General features: G+C 41.3%; 1 protein-coding gene across 1 annotated transcript; it reads right to left on the bottom strand.

The window, feature by feature from the left end:
* Positions 1–9,666: 9,666 nt before the first annotated feature.
* Positions 9,667–20,118, bottom strand: LOC103474846 (zinc finger FYVE domain-containing protein 1). Its single transcript, XM_008426099.3, has 12 exons — positions 19,886–20,118; positions 18,985–19,266; positions 17,022–17,244; positions 16,294–16,511; positions 16,026–16,132; positions 15,087–15,195; positions 14,890–14,987; positions 14,689–14,806; positions 13,063–13,233; positions 11,606–11,798; positions 11,424–11,522; positions 9,667–11,224 (listed from the first exon to the last, which is right to left on the bottom strand). Exons 1-12 carry the CDS (start codon positions 20,000–20,002, stop codon positions 10,992–10,994), a joined length of 1,968 nt encoding a protein of 655 aa, XP_008424321.1. The 5' UTR covers positions 20,003–20,118; the 3' UTR covers positions 9,667–10,991.
* Between the last annotated feature and the right edge of the window lie 756 nt (positions 20,119–20,874).

The raw sequence follows: 20,874 nt of genomic DNA, 5'->3' as shown, positions 1-20,874 counted from the left end.
ACTAACTGTTCATTGGTCATCATCCTATTTATCTTTGCAGGTGTGTAAAATACCATCTAATTGAAGATACTAAATATTTTTAATATACAACTCAACTATCGACGAGTCATAGCCCCTCAACAGAACCCCATATCATAAAGCTGTTTCTTTAACATGAGCAAAACTGCTTTTAAAGGCGTTTTATGCACACTGCAAATGAAAATTTATTGTTAAAGATGCTACGAATAGGAAAGTCGCACTTTTTAACAAAAACACACAAAGACAGCAGATAAAACGATTATCAGAACTCTGCCTTTCTTAACTTACAACAAATGTTTTGCAATGCATTGCAACAGACGGAGGAACTCGCATATTCTTCAAATGAAGGGCAATGAAATAAAAAATGTGCCCTGTGAAGAAAAAAAAAAGTTTTACACAGCATATCTGCAAACAGTCTTTAAAATAGCCTAGAAAAGCAAGGTCAGCAAATTATTTACATGGCTTCATTATTAATCTGGTGCATTCTAGAAACTGCAAGTGATGACAGGTTGAATCTGTCAACAGCTCCTTTGGTCTGAACCAGCTCCGACAGCACCTGAATGCACCGCTGTCTCATCGGGGCTCTCCTCCAGCCCGCCTCGGCTGAGTGGTTCTGCTGCAGCAGCTCGGGTCGCTAATGAAACCAGACAAACGCCCTTTTCTTCTTTTTCTACTGCACTAACTCTCAGCGGACCGCCGGCCTCTGATCTCAGGTCAGTGAAAGAGTGTGAGCTGCCAAAGTGTAACAAAGGGGCAGGTTACAGAGCACTGGATCTTTTTTTATTTTTCTACTCCTACTAATTTAACGAGCCTTCCAGTAAAAAAATTTTTTTACAGTGTGTCATCATTTAAATGAGCTTTGATGGGACTTGTTTTACAACTGTACCTAACTAGCAGCAATCTGTGTCTCCTCAGGCTAGTTTCATTCCTGCATCGCTGCAATATGGCCTCAGATTTAAGCAAACACTACCAGGAATACACCAGAACGATGATTAATGCGGTAAAGATGGCGCCATTCATCTTCATGTTAATAATCTCGTACCAGCTGTTAACACAATCTTATTGTGGGGCTTTTATCAGTAAATATCACAGCTGTTGGCTCAGTTATTTAGAACAACATATTGTTTTGGATACTGACAAAGTATTTTAACCCAACTTTGAAAACTTACATGTTAAAACCAATAAAAAGAGATTAGTTTGTTGTTCCTTAAAACATGCATCCGCTAACTGACTGGTTCAACATAGAAGCAGGTACAAAGAAAAACATGAAGTCAAAACGAATCCGTTTTGACAGAAGTAATAGTACAAGCACAGAAAACATGTGGAAGAAGGATCTCTGGTCAGGTGAGACCCAAATTAAACATTTTAGCCTACAATATAAACCATCTTTGTTATTCATTATCTGGAACATTGTCTCCTTGATAAAACATGGCGGTAACAGCATCATGCTGTGAGGTTGCACTTCTTCATAAGGGACAGTGATGCTGGTCATAACTCTGGCTCTAGACATAGATCAAAGTGAATTCATGTGTAAGAATGGCCCAGTCAAAGTTCAGACCTAAATCCAAATGAAAATCTCTGACTTGAAAATTGATGTTTAGAGTATGGACGAACAATTATCATATTATTGATTATATTGTATGAATTGTAATTTATTGGGATACTAGTAAACATGATTTATGTGATTTATGAGCTTTGTGAGTTATTTTGCAAAGACAGATGGACAAAAAAATAATCCTCCTCAGATGTTGATATCTGCTGGTGGCATTCCCAACATTTCCCTGAACTGTCATACTTTTGGACTGTCGGAAGAAGACGTAGTGCCCAAAGATTATCCAGAAAGATTCATGTTCAGAAAGATTATCCACAAAACCCCCCAGGCTGGGATTCAAACCCACAACCTTTTGCGGTTTTCGCACCAACTGTTCCACCAACATTCAAGTTTGTGGCTGCAGTCTGACACAACATGCCAAAGTTAGTAGGTATGAATGCTAATGCAAAGCACTCTGTGGGCCTTTCTAAAGGAGAAGAAAAGACCTGGTTGTCATGGTGACACAGTAAAAGATTTATGTCCTAGGAAAAAGTGCTATAATCAACAAAAACCGCTACACATTCACACACAATTCATTACAGCGATAACAGATGAAAATACAAAAATCATCCCTGTGGATTTTCAAGGAAAACAGCATATTTGTTGTGTGTATGCGGACGTGTGCATGTGTGTGCGCGTGTGTGTGCGCGCGTGTGCGGGCTTGTGTGTGCGTGCACTGGGGGATAGTGGAGGTTATTTTTGTTGCACAGTGTGCGTAAACACTCAAAGCACATTGTTTTTAAAATGATCAGAACAGAGAGTGTGTAATTCTGTGCAGCATGGTTGTATTTTAAATGGAAAGTCTCAAATCCACCCTGCAAGCTGCTTTTAGTGACCGCTTACTTGTGCTTGTCTGAGGGCATCAGCACAAGAACAGAGTCTGTAATTCTGTTTGCATAATGGACTGTGGCTAGATTGTCTGATAAGCAGAAGATAATGCAACCATGCGCTTTGCTGATAGATCCACACTCATTTACTGTTACATTTCCCTCAAATACACTTATTTTGTATAAATTGCTATATTTACACACATTTTTGTAGCGTTTGTAGCGACGTCTGTAGGTAATTCTTCACTATTAATGAACACAACCCCTCCCCCATGGTTACATGGCCACACGGCTAATTGTAACGCATAAAACCACAGCCACGTGACCCTGCAGTCCTTCAAGCTTGAAAGAAGTAATTACTCTGATTAATTGCATGTGTGAACTATCGATGAGTGCAGCTTGTAGTGCGTGGTGCACAGCTGGCTGCTACAGCACAACATGCTCTGCTGTGTAAAGGTATTCAGCACCTTTTGAATGTGTCACATTTTGTCCAATCACAACTACAGTCATCTGTGTAATTTATTGGAGCTTCACGTTTTCCACTCCTTTTTGCAAAAAATTTAAAATTAAAATCCAAGCTCATTAGATAGAGAGCAACTGTGAACATCAATTTTTAAGCCTTGCTTCCAGGGGTGAAAGTAAGGGGGTACGGCAGGGTACTGCGTACCCCTAAAAGATTTAGCGGCCGTACGCAGTACATGCAAGAGAGGGAAGCGGCTGTCTGCTGTAAAAAATCAGTGGGTTCACTGTGCAGCCGCGAGTTCACCCACTAATTAACCGTGACTGATTCGTTTTTCAAGAACAATCTAAAACACTACTTAATCAGTTATTAAATAACTTATTTCCCATTTCATATTGTTTCTGAACTGTTCGTGCTATAGAGCAGGGCTCCAACACGTCAATCGCTGAGGGTTTTGAGTCGATCTCAGCATGAGGTGACAAACTGAACGGCGCCAGGGCGTTGAGGCCAGAACGTCCTCCTCTGGGTCCTTATCAAAACATTCGTAACTTTATTAAAGAACAACAACAACAAAAATTAACAAAACGTGTTCATATTAATGACCCATCAACAATAATAATCTCAGTGATTATTGTTTCAACAAGGTGTTGCGCAATTCTGTGCGTTTCGGTTCTATAACTAGCAGAGCAGGAGTTTAAAATTAACTAATCAACCACCGCTGTGTTCAGGGAGCGCTTATTAATAATTGCAAAATAAATATCTAGCCTGAAAACCTGATATCATAATGGACTGAACATTTTTAACATAATCTCTGGTCGGCTTGTGGAGCGCAGGAGGTTGCCATGGCAACCTCCTGTGCTTAAATGGCAGGGAGAGACAGAGAGTAAAAAGGTGTGAGTGGTTTGTCTTGGCGCGTCACAGCCGCTGTAGTTTCTGAACATTCAACAAACGACAAACTTTTACTAATTACCTAATTCTTTGTGACTATATGTCGATCACAACAAACATCAAACACGGTAAATGTGTTTCATTAAGTATTTAACAAACAAATGGCTTCTACCGCGATAATTATGTGAAATTAAATTAATTGTCTAATATAAAAAAATAGTTTGGTGCTGTTGGGCTAAGAGTCTGAGAGGCTTTTCCTATATCAAACAATTTTGTTTTTTGCCTCTTATTTAGTGGAAATATTGATGATGAGACTTTCTCCAAAATGACAACCTTTTTCAACCTTTATAGCTCCACTGTTGAAAATGAGGCTCTAACATTCACAAATGACATTGAAATAAAATCCAGTCCAACATCTGGTTTGAGGTGATACCTCTGAAACCTGTTGTAGGAAAAATATCTCAACTTCAGAAGATGTGCTTTTAACTTAACAGAGCTCTGTGGTTCCTCCTATCAGTGTGAGAGTCAGGGTGAGGAGGCGCCATGTTAGGAAGAGAAGTGGAAGCTGCAGGATCTTCAGAAGACAGGGGTCATGATGCTAGGCTACTGATTATCCCTCTGTCTGGACACAGGATCAATAGAACCAGTTTAAAATATAAACTGGTTCTCCACAGGAGCCACTGGTTGTATTCCAGACATGGAAAACTGGGATGCTTGAGATGCCATGAGACCTAAATTATGAACATCATGGCATGGATGCATCGCAGCCAGTGGGCTAAAGGAGGAAGTACAGCTTTATTTTGTAGCTATTCAAGAGATACCCAGCTTTTATATATATATATATATATATATATATTTTTTAGGGTTAGGGTTATATAAAGGGTTATATATATTGTTTTATGTTTTTTTGTTACAGTACCCCCAAGAATTTAAAACTACTTTCACCCCTGTATATATATTTATATATGTGTTATTTTATATATTTGGCCATCCATCCATCCATCCATCCGTCCATCCATCCATCCGTCCGTCCGTCCGTCCGTCCTACCGTCCATCCATCCAGAGAGAGAGAGAGAGAGAGAGAGAGTCTCCCTCTGCTCCTCCGCCTCCCTGTGTTTTGTCCGGGGCTCTGCTTCCCAGTGCTCTTTGCCACCTGCACCGGCGCCGTCCGCTGGACCCGCCTACAGGGTCCACCTCTGCCTACTGGATCATTTCAGTGGAGATTTCAGACTGTGGCAGGAAGCCGGAGTGCCCGGAGAGAAACCTGCAAACAGGAAACCTGTCAAATCTTTTTACCTTTTGTCTCCTGATGTCTGATCATCTCTTCTCGTAAATGTAAATGCAACCATTGTGGGACATGTCTTCACTGCAGTCGCTGTCTGCAGTGAAGACATGCTCATTGTCTGCCTTCACGGTTCGTTCTCCCTTCATTAAGTAACAGTAGATGTCTGTCAGCTTTGGATCCGCACAGATGACGGAGGACAGGTGGTACGTCTCCGTCCCACATTCTGCAGGCACATCGATGGTCTGAGTGGCTTTGGTTTGGTACTTCCTGGTCAACCTGTGCAGAAAAAATACCAGGACCTTGTTATCGGTCAGGCAGTGTTTTTTCTGCCAGGGTGACCCGCAGCCTGAACAACGGCGTTTGCACGCCAAATCCAACCAGTATTCAAGCAGTATAGATATACTGGTTGAAAATAACACCGGTGGAAGGGCAATCATGGCACTATTGTTCAGGAGCCTGAGGGAAGTGGCTCCACAGTTAGAGCAGGAGTCGTTGTCATACAACTCTCTCTCTGTGTCGCCGCCAAACGAATCCAGCCAGACCAGCACAGACTCCAGCAAACTTTTGATGTCATAGTCCTTTCCCACGTCTGACGGCAGCTTCTTCTCCCTCAGCTCCATCAGAACTGGGGAAAGGTCTTGTTGACTGAAATGCTTGCCGGGCTGACGGACAGCTGAGAGGATGAGACTCCCACAGCAGGGGATGGACGATGCCTCCAGAAAAACCCTTTCCTTAGCGAGACACCGCTTGGTGACGCTCAGGTTTAGGATGCTCTGGAAAGCAACGTTCACCCAGCTGTTCTGGAGCTCATCGGAGAACTTGAAGAAGTTCTCCTCCGCTTGTCCTGGTCCTGCAGATGTCCTCCCTACATCTAGTAGATCCGAACCAACGCTAGCTACTGAATTAACGTTAGGGGAACAGGAAACCTCGACAGCAACGGAAATATTTACATTCACAGATGGTTTTTCAGACAAATGAGCAACACTGTTTTCTTCTGAATTACAACGTTCCACGTCCGGGGAACCTTGTAATTCAAAGGACCCTGTGAATGTGCCCTTCAGAGGACTCTCCTGTGAGGAAAGCGATGGGACCAGCAAAACCAAAGCTTTGGCTGTCACTTCAGCCACAGCTTTGGCTGCGAGATCAGCCGCAGACATATCTTCCCCAGCCGGGTTAGATTTTTCTGCGACTGCAGTCTCACCCTCACGCCGTACCATCATCTCCGAACAAACCTCCCCAGCCGGGTCAGTTTGTCCAGAGACAGTACCATCATCCTCTGTACTGTCTCGTACAGAGGACGAGATGGAGTCCGAGGTCCCATCATCCAACGCCTTTTCAGAACAAACCTCCCCAGCCGGGTCGGTTTGTTCTTTGGAAGTGGATGGAAATCCTTTCCAAAACGGATCGTCCTCTTCATCCTGATCGTATCCTTCATTGCAATCCTTCCCTGGGAAGAAACGATCGCACACTTTCTTCATCCCGGTGGTCACGGCATATCCGATGCCCCAACCAACCGGGAAAATAAGGGGAACAAGTGCCGTCGCAAAACTAAACATTGTTGCTATGAACAAATCTGAAACTCCAAGAAGTGTCTGGATCCTGACTGATGCTTAGAGATTCCAGCACTCAAGCATTAGAACTTCTTTGATCTACTGTGATGTACATGATGTCATCTATGACCTCATCAGTGAGCTCACTAGACTTCTGGCCAACACATTGCTTCTGATCGTTGCTATGGAAATGATCAGATCAGCTCTGCATGACTCAAGCTGACATAAATATTTAAATAAAACATTATACTTTTTATTTATTTAACATGAAGAGATTAATAGATTTGTATATGATTTATTTTTTGCTTTTGCGGTTTTCCTTACCTGCTTTGGTATAAATGTTCTGAAGCCGTTGATCCACTATTATTTTTAATTACTATTAATTCATTTGGATTATTTATGTATTAATCATTGCACAGTACTAGGAACAGTCTGTGACTTATCATATTTATTTTTTATTAATTTTCGCAGACAATTTAATGCTGTGACTATTTTACCAAACATAGGAAACAAAAGCAGGAGAGCGATCCAGACCTGCACTTAGGCATAATTTTATTGAGGTCCAGAACCCAGAAGTTCTTGGCTTGGCTTGTGTCATTCAGGAGCCTTGGGGATAAAAAGGCTTCATGATTGTATTTCAAAGGCAGATTTCAAGAACAATTCAGGCAAGAGTTTGGGTCAGGTGCTATTTCAAGATGTAGACGTGTGTAGGAATCTCCACGATGTCAGTAACACAGAGTAGCATGTCTTAGTAGGTGTATGTGTGACTGTGTGTGTGTGTGCGTGCGTGCATGCGTGTGTGTGCAAATAGAATGCTTGCTACCTTTCTGTGCACAATAGTGGATATATATATATATATATATATATATATATATATATATATATATATATATATATATATATATATATATATATATATAAATTTATTTATTTTTTGTCACAGTACCCCCAAAAATTTTAAACTACTTTCACCCCTGCTTGCTTCAGACTCTGAATTGGATTCATCTCTGGACTTGGACTAGGCCATTTTTACACCGGTGGAATATGCTTACATATGCTTTTAGTCAAATTTTATAATAATTGGAGGTTTTCTGGAGATATTTCAGTGGGCTGCACAGTGGCGCAGTTGGTAGAGCTGTTGCCAGCAAGAAGGTTCTGGGTTCGATTCCCGGCCCCGGTCTTTCTGCATGGAGTTTGCATGTTCTCCCTGTGCATGCGTGGGTTTTCTCCGGGTACTCCGGTTTCCTCCCACAGTCCAAAAACATGACTGTCAGGTTAATTGGCCTCTCTAAACTGCCCCTAGGTGTGAGTGTGTGTGTGCATGGTTGTTTGTCCTGTGTGTCTCTCTGTTGCCCTGTGACAGACTGGTGACCTGTCCAGGGTGACCCCGCCTCTCGCCCGGAACGTCAGCTGGAGATGGGCACCAGCAACCCTCCCGACCCCACTGAGGGACAAGGGTGTTAAGAAAATGGATGGAGATATTTCAATATGTTTAAGGTTTCACAGTAAAGGGGGATGAATAAGAACATGTAAGCACGCACACACATACTCTTAATGTCTCAAATACACAGAAAATGCTATTTATACATAAACAAGATCAAAAAGGCTAAATTTAAATGCATTCATAAAAATAGCTATGCCAGATCCAACAGACCAATACATACGAGGCCGGATCCAGCTGAGCTGCCACTCAGAGGGAAAGTGCGCCACCTATTGTTCTTTCTGCTCAAATCCTCCCAGCACTGATATAAATCACTTGTTCATTACAAGCAGAGGGGGTTTTCCCCTTTCAAATCAGAATGAGATCAGTGCTCCTAAAAATAAAGGCTGTTCTTAATCATTCTTTGAAACATTTTCTATCTGAGTAAATCATTCTTTTTTTTCTTCATTTATTTATTTTTATTTTTCATTAGGAAATGTTTCCGAATTTCCTACAGCAGTCCTCATAAGTCCACAAACGAAATTCCAGGTTTTCAAAACTTAAAAATAAAACAATGACGAATCATTTCAAAAGCTTTTCTGCCTCTGATGTGACATTTGTTACGCACAGTTCAACTGGATTTTCCTGTGGGGTGACTTTTCTTCTCATGGAACTGTTTTTTTTTTTGATAAAGGTGGATTAAGTTTTGTACAGTCCAAAATACCAGACAAGTTGAAGATCATCATAACATCATAGTGAGTTCACATCAACTGTGGTTTCAAAAGAACAAAATGAAACTTTTGGATTGTCTGAGTGCAAAATTTAATCTGATACATCTGTAGGCTCATCAGAAGAGGGATGTGGACCAGAAATGTCCTCATTGTTAGATAGATATAAGGGACCTCAGCAATGTAGAGTGGACAAATATATCCAAACGAGTCTGTGCATAGAAAGCAAAGTAATTGTTAAAGGGAGCATAAACTTTTGGAACCAGGTTGCTGCAGAGAAGCGGCTTTTTCCGGCTTCTAACTAGGACGGCTTAGTAGTAACCCACCCACCCACCGAGACAGTCTGAACAGCCAGGAGCAGGTGGCCTCATGTGAAATTTACTCCTGTGTTGTTGCTCTGCTTATGTTCATGGGGCGCCCTCCTGTGTACAGATAAGGTACTGCAAACCGAGATCACGCTGTATGACATCTAAAAAAAAAAATAGAATAGTGCGTAAAAGTTAGTAAAACGAATCCAACTTTGCAAGGGTCTTTCTGCTTTCAAGAACGAGGTAAAGGTTATGCTTTTAGGAAAAAAACATGTTTACAACTTTTTTAAAACCACAAATTGGATAATGTTTTCCTTGTGGCATAATGTGTCTATCGGTGCCTTTGAAGGTCACCTGGATGCCGTTTTAGAAAAAGACAGCTCTGCCACCCTTAATCAAAAGTGAATTAGACACACAGCCAAAACCTTTTACAAATACAAGTGAGTCACATGCTGAGCTGACTCACACCACCTGCAGATCATTGTCTGAACATTAACACTTACAGAATGTCACCAGAAGAAAACACTGTTCTAGCCAACACTGTAATTGTTGTGAATAAATCAGCTGTCTGTTACATAAACACAGAATCTGTTCATTTGAAAAACTTTATTCTGCCAAGATGGGAATCATACTGGGAGCCATGGTTCATAACCAAAACTAAGACAATAAATTGAATTGCAGTAAATTCCTGGTATCATGGACTGCAAGGCTGAAAATTCTCACCATTAACTTTCTGATCATCTCACATTTTAGAGGTGAATAAAATGCTGATATATTGTTCATCTGCGAAGCAAAGACATTCAGTCACACAGAGAAAATTAGTTTCTTTTCTTTATTTGGTCAATGTCATTTTATTTAAGGTCAAAGTAAAGAGTTTCAATTACCAGAATTGAATAAAAACTGCAATTTACACAGAAAAATAAACTAGAGCAGGAATCTGTCACAAAGAAAAGTGATAGTTTTTAAACCAGACTTTCAATGTGGTATTTACATGTGACTAAGTGAGACTGCATTTCTGGTTTAGTGCAGCTGCATTAGCTTTCTGAGAAATAAATCTACCCTAATACTCAAGGTTTTTAACCCACTGGAATGTCTAAATGTGCTAAGATATTGATTTTATTCTCATTGCTTTCGCTATATAGCAAATATAACTGTAAATGATGGTCAAGGCAATAAGTGAAAGAAATCCATAATTAATGATATGTTTGAGTAGAAATATACCCATGAAGGCACACGCTGCTGCAGGTGAACCTCGTGAACCACAGGAACACCCCAAACTTTGTTTTTATAACTCCAAGATTTTCAGTCTCTGCTCTTTGTGCAATGAGAGACCAAAAAGATGCTTCCTATGGCTTGGGGGAATTAAGAAAATCCAAACAATTCCCTTTTACTTTAAATTAACTAGTTATTAATTCCGGGTAGGTATGAGCAGCCAGCTGCAGGAAGGGAGGAAACAATTATCTAAATGTCAGTTTAAGAGTTTAAGTTCTGCTGCAACTTCATGAGAACTGAGGAGATAAACATCAGACATGATGAAAACTGTCTGTTAAAAGTTAAATGTGCAGCTTGTTTTTTTTGTCCAGTTTGTCTCAAAGTTGCTTGATGCTGAGAGGCTGCAGAAAATGTGATCTGCGGCTGGATTTGACGTCTGATGCAGAACCAGTTTGTAAAGTAAAGGCAGATAAGAGTGAAGCAGATACTTCATCAGAGCTAACAGTTAGCACCCCTCCTAGTGATTATATCAAGCCTTTGAGGCTCCTCGCATTTTGAGGCTCCTCAAAGCTGATTCCAGTTCAGTTTCTTAGTGCCGTTGGGTTGATCCCTCTCAGGTTCCTGGAGCAGCAGCGTTGGGATTCACAGCGCTGAGTGGGACCATCTGAGGAAGACCGGAAAGTTGTTCCGAACGCGGCGGGCGGTCACAGGGTGTCGGTGCGAGCGAAGCAGCCGTCGCACACCCTGACCGGGTGGTCCCAGCCTCGGGAAGGAACAGGTTTGATGTGGGTGGAGCAGGGGCCACACACCCCCTGACCACAGGCCCTGCAGTGGTGCTTGGACATGGCCGGGGTGAAGGCCTTATTGCATTCATGACACTGGGTGATGCTGTGGTCTGGGACCCAGTAGTCTGGCCGAGCCACGTCCTTCACGAAAGCTGATCAGAGATAAAGAAACAAAAAAATTACTTAATTTTAGCTGTCATTATTTAAGGATATTGACAAGTTGTGAGATATTGGCTCCCTGCCGTTGCAAAAATGTACATGAAAACATGAGGTTTTACTGATCTGTTTTATCTGATATCATCTTTAAAGGAGCCTTAACATAATCAATGAGGAAGAGGTAGCAGGACTCACAGCGGGGGTAGTCCAACGCCGTGGTGACCATGTCCACTGTGGACTGAGCCACCTCCGTCACCCTGCGTGCCATCAGACTGTGAGACTCCACGTTAGTCACTATTGGAAAGAAAAGTACATGCAAAGTGTCACAAACATCACCTCATAGTGTTAGACTCCCTGATTGGCTGTGTGGGTCTTACCCTGGCTGTTGGTGTCGGTGGCTCCTCCCCTCTTGTGGCAGGGCTCACACACCCGGACAGGACTGCTTCCCCAGCCCCGCTGTGGCACCGGCATCCTGTATTTGGAGCAGGGATGACAGAAACCCTCGCCGCATGATCGACAGTGATGCTTCCGATCCGCCTCCTTGAACTCCGTCTGGCATCCATGACAGGCCTGAAGGGAGACAGGTAGACGTGGATAGATATACTTCAATAATATCAGCGCAAAAGCTTTGTGAGCAGTGATTTCAGTAACTCTAATCTCTCCAATTCTTTCAGTAATGACTAATCTAATGTCTTATTTGTAATCCAGTAATCAGATTAAAGTTAGTTATCCAAGTCTGCTATTGTTATCCTATTACTTAGTAGAAATATCTACTGTTTCTTTCCTCTTGTGCCTCAAGGAGATCAGTCTCATGTTTAATAGTAGGCAGCAACACAAATGTAAACAATGGAGGAAGGAGAGAGATTAGCGTTTTCTAGCTGATCTATTTTGAGTTTGTGTCAGCTACAGATGACAATATGAAGGCATGTTGTCGACAAAGTGTTGTTGTTACACCCTTGAATGCAGAGGAGACGGAATACCGAGTGATTTCCTCCACTTCTCTCATGCAGCAGTTTAATGAAATAAGGGGAGAGGGCGAAAGCCCCCTAGTGGAGGATGGAGGTACTACCAGCCGATCCTGATGAGTAGATGATTTCTGATGAATAGAGCCTGGTTCCATTTAATAAAATGACATAAACATGAAAAAAAAAAAAAATGTTCTTATTGCACTGACATTTTTTGGGGGTGGGTTTCTGTTGACTAATATGAATTCATATTTATTGTAAACAGTTTTTTACTGTCAACTCCGGAATTAAATAAATTTTTACTACTGCTTTTGGGGGTATAATAATCATTTTCAAACTTTCCAAACCATCTAACTACAAAAATACTACATCAAGAACAACAACATTACAACATTTGAAGAAACATTGGGGATCGCAGCTCAGTACAGTCAAGCTGACAAAGCAAGCTCCACCAGGTGGTGTGAAGCAGAGAGATGCGACTAAATGGCAGAAGGTTTCCCACCACCAAAACAACAAAAGCTGGACTTCAGTGCAAAACCAGTGAGCGGATAGGACTTGAAGTTGGTTATTAGGATGGAGTAGAGGAAATGCTGCTGTTAAACACTACAGATTGAAACTGGCGTTTTTATATTAAAGCATCAGAGACTGAATGTAACTAATAAAGTAACTTGTGATCCAACTTGCTTTCACAATCAAGTAATCAGCGAAATAACTCTGTTGCTATTTTAAGGATTCATCTGAAATCAAGTTACTTTTGGAAATACGGCCATTCTTACAATGCCAGTTGTTACGTATGGCAGAGGATCTGTGTTGCTGTGTTCCTGTTTCTGAGTCAGTTTTGAATCTCTGCTTTAGTTCTTGGGACTCACAATGATCTCTGCGTTGGGTCTCCAGTACGGCGGAGCCACCTGGTCGGTGAGCCAGGCGGTGACGGCTTTGGTGGGTCCGGTTCCATACTCAGACACTGACTGGATCACATAGTTCATCCCGTCCAGAACCCTCTGAGCCGCGTTCTGGTGGCTGGTCAGGAACATGTCGGACTAAAAGAAGACAGAGGGATCCAACAGAGAGGAAGAGAATCACATCAACGTATTTCGATCATCTCTGGACTGTTAAACCTACAACATGATTAAAATATGTTGAAAATAAACTGGGGAGGTTCTGTTCTTTTATTCATAGGTGCTGTAATATTGTGTCAGATACAATTGTTGCCTCACATCTAGGCCTGTCGCGATAAACGATAAATCAATTAATCGCACGATAAATTAAACCTATCGACCTCATTTTAATTATCGGCTTTATTGTCTTTTCCTGTCTTTCTTTCTTTCTTTCTGTTGATGACACTGAATGAAAAAAGGCTCAACTCCGGTGCTCTTCCTTAGTGTAATGTCCAGCGCACACTACACGAGTTGTTGGTGGACTGTTGGCCTATTTTCAAAACCTGACAGAAATCTATAACGGTTCGATCGGGTTCATCGTGCCGTGTGGTGTCCAGCCACATGGGCACAAAATAATGGCTACAAGTCCAGTTAACTAATTTTAAAATCAGGCATTAATCAATGCTTTACTAGAATCTACCTGTGATGCACGTGACTAGAGTCAGCGTAAAGTCCTGACTGAATGAAAATCACTATAACCTATTTATGTCACGTTAACAAAGAACAGCTGAAAACGTACCGGGTTTATCAACTGCAGTAGCAATTTGGCTCCAACTCTTCCCCTTGTCATTTCTATATTCTTTGCACGAAATGTTGAATAAACATTATTGTTGTTTCCACATATCATCTCCAATGTCCACTGGACTTTGGGTTGTGTCGTGTCAGCTGTTTGGGATTTCCCTCCGTAATTTTCCCTCAGAAAGCAGGAGGAGAATCCACGCTTTCTGATTGGCTACCTGTCACATTCAATGGGCTGCATTGACGCTTCCAGTTGGGGGAAATCCCTGATTTAGATCGGAGCGGCCACGACGATCCACCGTAACACACCGCACACTGCAGGATGATCAGTTACAAAATCACCAGCGACCAACGATCCAAGATTGTCATTAGGGGGAAATGGGGGCAAAAAAATCGTGTAGTATGAACTACTGCATTTGGTAGTCGGATGTGCCCATCTTCTCTATTTAAATCTCGTAATTACTTAAGGGCAATATAGTATACAGATTTCATATCTGCTCTCTTTTGGTTGAATGCAGCATTTATTTCCACTTTGGCTTTATGTTGTTTAGTTTTTATTCAAGTACATTTTTTGTTAATGGAGACTGAGAATACATTTTATTTTTGTTTTTGGTTGTTTTGTTTGTTTAGTTTATCAGTTCCAGTGTTATGTGTTGTAAAATAAAGTGTATCTATCTATGGCAGGAAATCACATGGATTATTAGTCATTACCATTAAATCAGTGTCAAAAGATCTTGAAACAATGTTATCGTTTATCGCAATAATTTTTTAAACAATTAATCACTTGGCAAAATTTGTTATCGTGACAGGCCTACTCACATCCTCCCAGACGTGCTTGACCTCGGAGCGGACCACGCCGCTTTCAGGGTCCTGGTTGCCCATCCAGTACTGCCTGCTCCGGTAGATTACACCGCAGCTGGCGCACTCCAGCACGTATCTGAGTTAAGAACAGGAAGAAATAATCAGAAGCTAGATATGAAACAGAGAAGAACGCGTGTGTGTGAGTGTGTATCGTCTTACCCTGACCAGGCGTACTTGGCCAGCCCAAACCACGGGTTGTCAGAAGAAGCTGAGGTTTTGGGCACGACGATCACCTCCCTGCCTCCTTCGTAGCACCGCTGGAGACAGAACCAAGTCAAACAGAAAGTCGGTAAATGAACCGGACCTCCTAACAGAAACTGGGAGAGCAGTGACTCGCTGTGGTGCTGCTGACTTACTTTGCAGATGAGGACCTTGTTGTTGAACTGGTGAGCAAACTGGCAGAGTCCATCTGCCATGTGGGGGAGCCGGTCTCTGAGGTGATTCATGCCGTTTTTACAACGGATGCTGGAAAGCGCAGAGAGACAGAAGATTAGAGGAAATTATAAGGGCAGATCTGATTAAATGTTTCATTCTAATCAACCAGTTATTGTTATTTTATTTTCAACTCAATATTACGGTTTTAGAAGGAGATAGCAAAAGGAAAAATCATAAAATAATAATAATAAAAAAAAAACATGAGATTTATAAAGATAAACCTTGCGTGCATGTTTTATGTGACCAAAGCTTCAGCTAACGATTACACTCGGGAATTGCCGCCAGGGCAGAGCTTGCTACGTAATGGAGTGTTGGGTGACTTTTGGATGCTGGCGTGGGGTTGATAGGGCAACAGGACATTTTTCCCCAAGGAAAACATCACGGAGTTAGATATATGATCTTCACTCCTCATGATCGATGGAAGAGAACATGCGACCATGAAGCCTCTCTGGGATTTGGGGTCGTAGTTTAGATATTATTGGAGTTTTTAAGATGCTAATCAGCTGCTCCCAGTTTTAAAGCAATTCCTTGTTGCCCCAGATTGGCATTATAATAATTGTGCAAAAGCAAAAAAGTAACAGGAAGAATCCTTCCAGATGCACGGCATCTAAAACAATGATCAGACGGGAAATTTGTCCAAACAAGCAGCATGTCAACCAAAACAATTACAAACAAATGTTTACAAAATGAACAAATCACAACTAACATCACAGAGACACTCCAGCATGCTGCTACGAGCAACAAAAAAAAATTTAATAAAATCCTGTATTCCAAGCCAAAGAAATGCCTGAACATTACATTTCAAAAGCATTTCACAAAAAGTGTTCCAGTAAAGTCTGCAAACTGTTGGGCCAACTTACTTGCAGCTGAGGCACACAGAGGAGCAGGTGAAGTACTCATCAGGGAAGAAGCAGTACAGCGTCATTTTATCGTCTAATAGTTCTCCACTGAAACGCTCGCTCAGAGCCTGACAAGCAGAGAGGGCGAGAGCTTAGAGGGAGGAAAAGTGGAACTAAAAGTGGGATGAAAGCTAAACAGAATATAAGGAGAATCAACCCAGAGGACCAATTAAAACTAAGAACTGCACACTTTCCGATTCATCTGCTAAAGCTCACTAAGACCACTTACTTCCAGAGCATGAAACACGATCCCAGGCTGACGCGGGGAGCGCGTGTGAGTGTTATTCACTTGCTGCCTGACGGCCTCCAGCAGCTTGCTGTAGTCAGTGGGGGGGCTGATGGTCTGAGTGCCGACGTACTGGACCGAGCTGAAGGCCTCTGTCCCCAAACCCAAGTCATGGAAACGCTTCTGAAGGAGAGTGTCAGCATAACCGGGCCCCTCCGAGTCTAAAAGAGTGGATTTAAAAAAATATATCTTAGTACACTTGAGATAAGACAAAACTAACTTACAAGTAACTTTTCAGCAACGTATAGGAGCTTGTTGTAAGAAAATAATTTCTTAAAATTGATGAAAAAGTACTAGTTCCACTTGAATATTATTTTATTTATAACATGGGAAAAGTCTATAAGTAAAATAATCTGCAGAACTAGAACTTTTTCATCAATATTAAGCGATTATTAACATTAAACAAGCTCCTATATGTTGCTGAGAAGTTACTTGTAAGTTAATTTTGTCTGATTTCAAGCGTACTAAAACATTTTCAAGCTATAAACCAGACCTAAAGTACTTTGTAAGATTTTGTGCTGTTGCAGTGTAGAAAACCACGTGTCCTTCCCTTCCACTTCACAATAATACACACATAAAATCCTGAAGTTTGTGGTTATAATATGACAACATGCGAAAACATTCAAGAGGTATGAATACTTTTGCAAGGCTCTGTACTGTTTTTTTCATACCCTGGCCCAGCAGCTGCGTGTGTGTTGTCTCCTGAAAGACGATGACCGCGGGTCCGAGAGAAGACAAGGGGACGTCCAGACCGCACCGAGTGGACAGAGCCTTCAGCTCTCGGGTGAAGTGCTTCAGGTAGGCCCTGGACGCGCTGCTCAGGAACTGGAACATGTCATTGTGGAGACGCTCCGCCCGCGTGCGATAGACGACGATATCAGACACGGCCAAAACCTGCCAAAGACAAGAGAACGTGTGTGTTCGCTTACTGAGAGAATGAGAGAAGATTATTGTAATGCCGGCATCACAATATCACATCACAAGAACAGAAAGATCCACAGAAACTCCTATCAGTTCATACAGAGAAACTCCTGGTGTATCTATTCTTATTCTGCTTAGAACAGGAACATTTAGTTGGATATTACACTTAACATAGAGCAGGAATGAGAACAAACTTAAAATCCAGAGAAACTCCTATTAGTTTATCTAGTGAAACTACTCATTACCTTAGATCAACACTTAGCATTAAACTTTTAATATCGGAGCAAGACCTAGGGAAACTACTAGAGCAAACTTAGAAAGTCAGAACAAGAATCCAGAGAAACCCCTACTAGTTTATAACTTACGGACTACTTATTCTTATTGTTCTTAAACATGGGGTACCAATATGTATTTTTATACTTTTTTCTATTAGTTTATCCAGAGAAACTCCTATTAGCTTATAAATTGTGGAGTACTTTTTGTTTTATTTTGCTTTCTTTTGTTATTTTGTTTGTATTTCCTCTAATTCATGTAAAGCACTTTGAATTGCCTTGTTGCTGAAAATCTGCTATACAAGTAAAATTACCTACCTTACATATAAAACAGAACTCATAGCATAGCACCAACTGAAAAGAAAATCAGGTAATAAAACAATAAACGAATAAGTTATTGGTCAACCACACTGATTTTTAGTGAAACAGAAACAGCAGGTCACACTGTCCCCACTAACAGACAATAAAGGTGATAAAATGTTATAAACCGTGTATCATCATCCGACTATTTTTCCCTCTAAGAGCAAACCTCTGAGCTCAAACTCAGTTTTAATCCATAGCTGGCTCTGCTGGAGCTATGGGATAAAATTACACACAGACTGACTCTTTTTACAAGTAAACTAAATTCTGCAAGCAATTGGTTGTACTGGATTTTAATTTTGTGCATCAGAGTGAAAGCGGGTTCATAAAAATGAAGGGCACTTTTTGAAGATTTTATGAAAACAGCACTTTCCTTTGACTTCACAATTATCTGCAGTCATGCAGATCCGGCTCATAAAATTATGGTAGACAGATTGAATTTTCTGATTTCAACAAGAAAAGATGTGAAAAAGTTCAAGGAGTATGAATATTTTTTTGCGAGGAATTGTAGTGTAGGACTTTAGTGTCACAAACTAAACAGCAACAAATAATTTATTTTCTACATCAGTTTGTGTTTGTGCAGGAGTCCTGCAAGTAATAGGTTTCCCTGATATTAATGTTTTCAGCAGACGTTCTCCAAACTGAAACTGCTGAGTGAGGACAGCAAACTCTTATTTTTGTAATCGATTATTTTATTTAACCACAAAAGCCCTTTACAACATATAAGAAACACATTAAAATATGAAAAGAAATAATTCAATTAATGTAATTCCATCCATCCATCCATTTTCTTCCGCTTATCCGGGGTCGGGTCGCGGGGGCAGCAGCTTCAGAAGGGAGGCCCAGACTTATTTATTCCCAAGAATACAATGACATATTACTCCTTAAGGGTACACTTGATTATCTGTAGTAAAGGATGCACCTGCAGCTGGGCAGACACAAATAAACCCAGCTAAGTAATGGCTACTGGAAACACCTCAACATGACAACAAGCTGTAGTGCTGCCTGTCCTTAGCTATGCAGAAATAGATAAGTTTATAGATTTAAAGCCTCAAGACCAATCAGGAACCTTTAAATTCACCTTTAGAAGAAGACGCATTCTCTGGTTTTGATTGGCTGCAGCTCCCAACAGACCCTCTGTGTCCAGGGCGATGAGGCCCAGGGAGGGATTGTAAGCGGCCCACACCCCCACCGTGCAGGAGCTCGGGGACTTGGAGGTGTAGAACACGCTCTCACCCCCAAACAGGATGTGGTTGAGCGTGTGGGACTTGCCATCGCCGGTGTTGCCAAAGATGGAGAGGACCTTGACCCCAGTGACGTCCGCACAGCCGAGCCTCTCCACAAACTCAGCGTCATTTTTCACCTGGAAGAGGAGAGACAGGATGAGGCAGAAAGCTGTGTCAATTAGAATGAGTCTGGATGAGGATGACAGAATCATCAGAACAAAACATAATAAGAAACCAATTCATCCCGTTGTGGGATCAGAGCAGTTGCATTTCCAATCGATGTCTTGATGAGCTTTAACATGTTTAGAGAAGTAAAGAAAGTCCTTATCTACAGTAGCTGCACTTTGATCACGTAATAAAAACAAAGTGAGAGTGCCTCCCTGTGGGTCAGAAGAGTATGACTCACTAGGTGCTTTCCCTAATGACAAGTCAAAAAGCTGCTCTGTCTCCTTCTGCAGTTAAAACCACTAAACATTTCTGGAGCATTATCTAAAACTTACACGATAAAAGTGGACATCTTAACGCTGCTACATGTTTAGATAAATGGCTGGAAATAGCGAATCGTTAAAACAAGCTAACTTCGCAAATTTAAAGAGAACTGTTTAATGTTCGAAAAGATGTATAGAAAAAAAAGAAAGAGAGAGAGAGAAAAATATTTCCCTGCATGCAGCTTGAGGCATGGGCCTCCATTAAAGGGAGTGTTAGCTCCGCTTTAGCCAAACAGCTAGCTGTTAGCTTTAGCCCGGCTAACTTTACCTTCAGGTTTTCCTGTTCGTCCACCAGCAGGAAGCTCCGGGCCCCCTCCCTCAACTCCTCTGACTTCTTTGGGCCGACCGACAGACTATCCATTTCCTTCATCAGTATTTCCGACATCGTCCTTTAAACATTCAAAACATAGTGAAGACGCCAGAACGCAAAGCGAAAGTTCAGCATGACTCTGTCAATCACAACAAGAGCCACAGAGAGTGAAGCGCCGTACTGTATGGTAAGCAAATTGATCATATAGTAGGTAGACTTGGTAAACTGGTAGATGTTCAGTGATAAGCTTTCTTCACGCTGTTCTCGTAAGTAAGAATTACAGCCCTAGCCACTTAGAACGCGATTTGTATCCGCAATTGTACGGACATAAATATAGTATAGTAATAGTGATTGTATAGAAAATTGAACGCCTAGAGTTCTGTTTAATTTAATGCTACATCAACCTGCCATAAAGGGGTTGGAAGAAAAAAAACCCTCAAAGATATGCCATACACAGCGTCATTGACACATTTGTTCACGGTTTTTGAGCACCACCTTGTGGACAAATATAGTAAAGCAGGCAACTATGCCATTCACAAAACTGTAGACACCAAGTTGTGGCAACATGTAAATTTAAAAAAGATGGTCCACATGTTTACTCCTCTGACATCTATTCATAAAGGTAAATTCATTATCAATGGAGACAAAATACAATTTAAGTTGTAATGTTTGATTTACAATTTCAAACATGAATGCTTCACAAAAACCTTCCCCCACAATTACAGCTACCAAGGCGAAATCAAAGTTTTCATTTAGCTGTCAAAGACTATTTTACTGGAGCAGTGCTGCCATGTTAGAACTGGTTGCTAATGTTCATTAAATATTTGTTAGCACAGATCTATAAATATCGCATGTCACTGAATGGCTTCAGAGCGGCGCCACTGCTGCGAACATGACACATACAGTAAAAAAAATAAAATAAAAATCTAACAGACGCTATGTCAGGT

Source organism: Poecilia reticulata, chromosome 13, assembly GCF_904066995.2.
Source record: "Poecilia reticulata chromosome 13, P_reticulata-male-v2, whole genome shotgun sequence".
Lineage (NCBI taxonomy): Eukaryota > Metazoa > Chordata > Actinopteri > Cyprinodontiformes > Poeciliidae > Poecilia > Poecilia reticulata.
The sequence above is the reverse complement of the archived record's forward strand: the minus strand, read 5'-3'. Positions and strand labels throughout refer to the sequence as shown.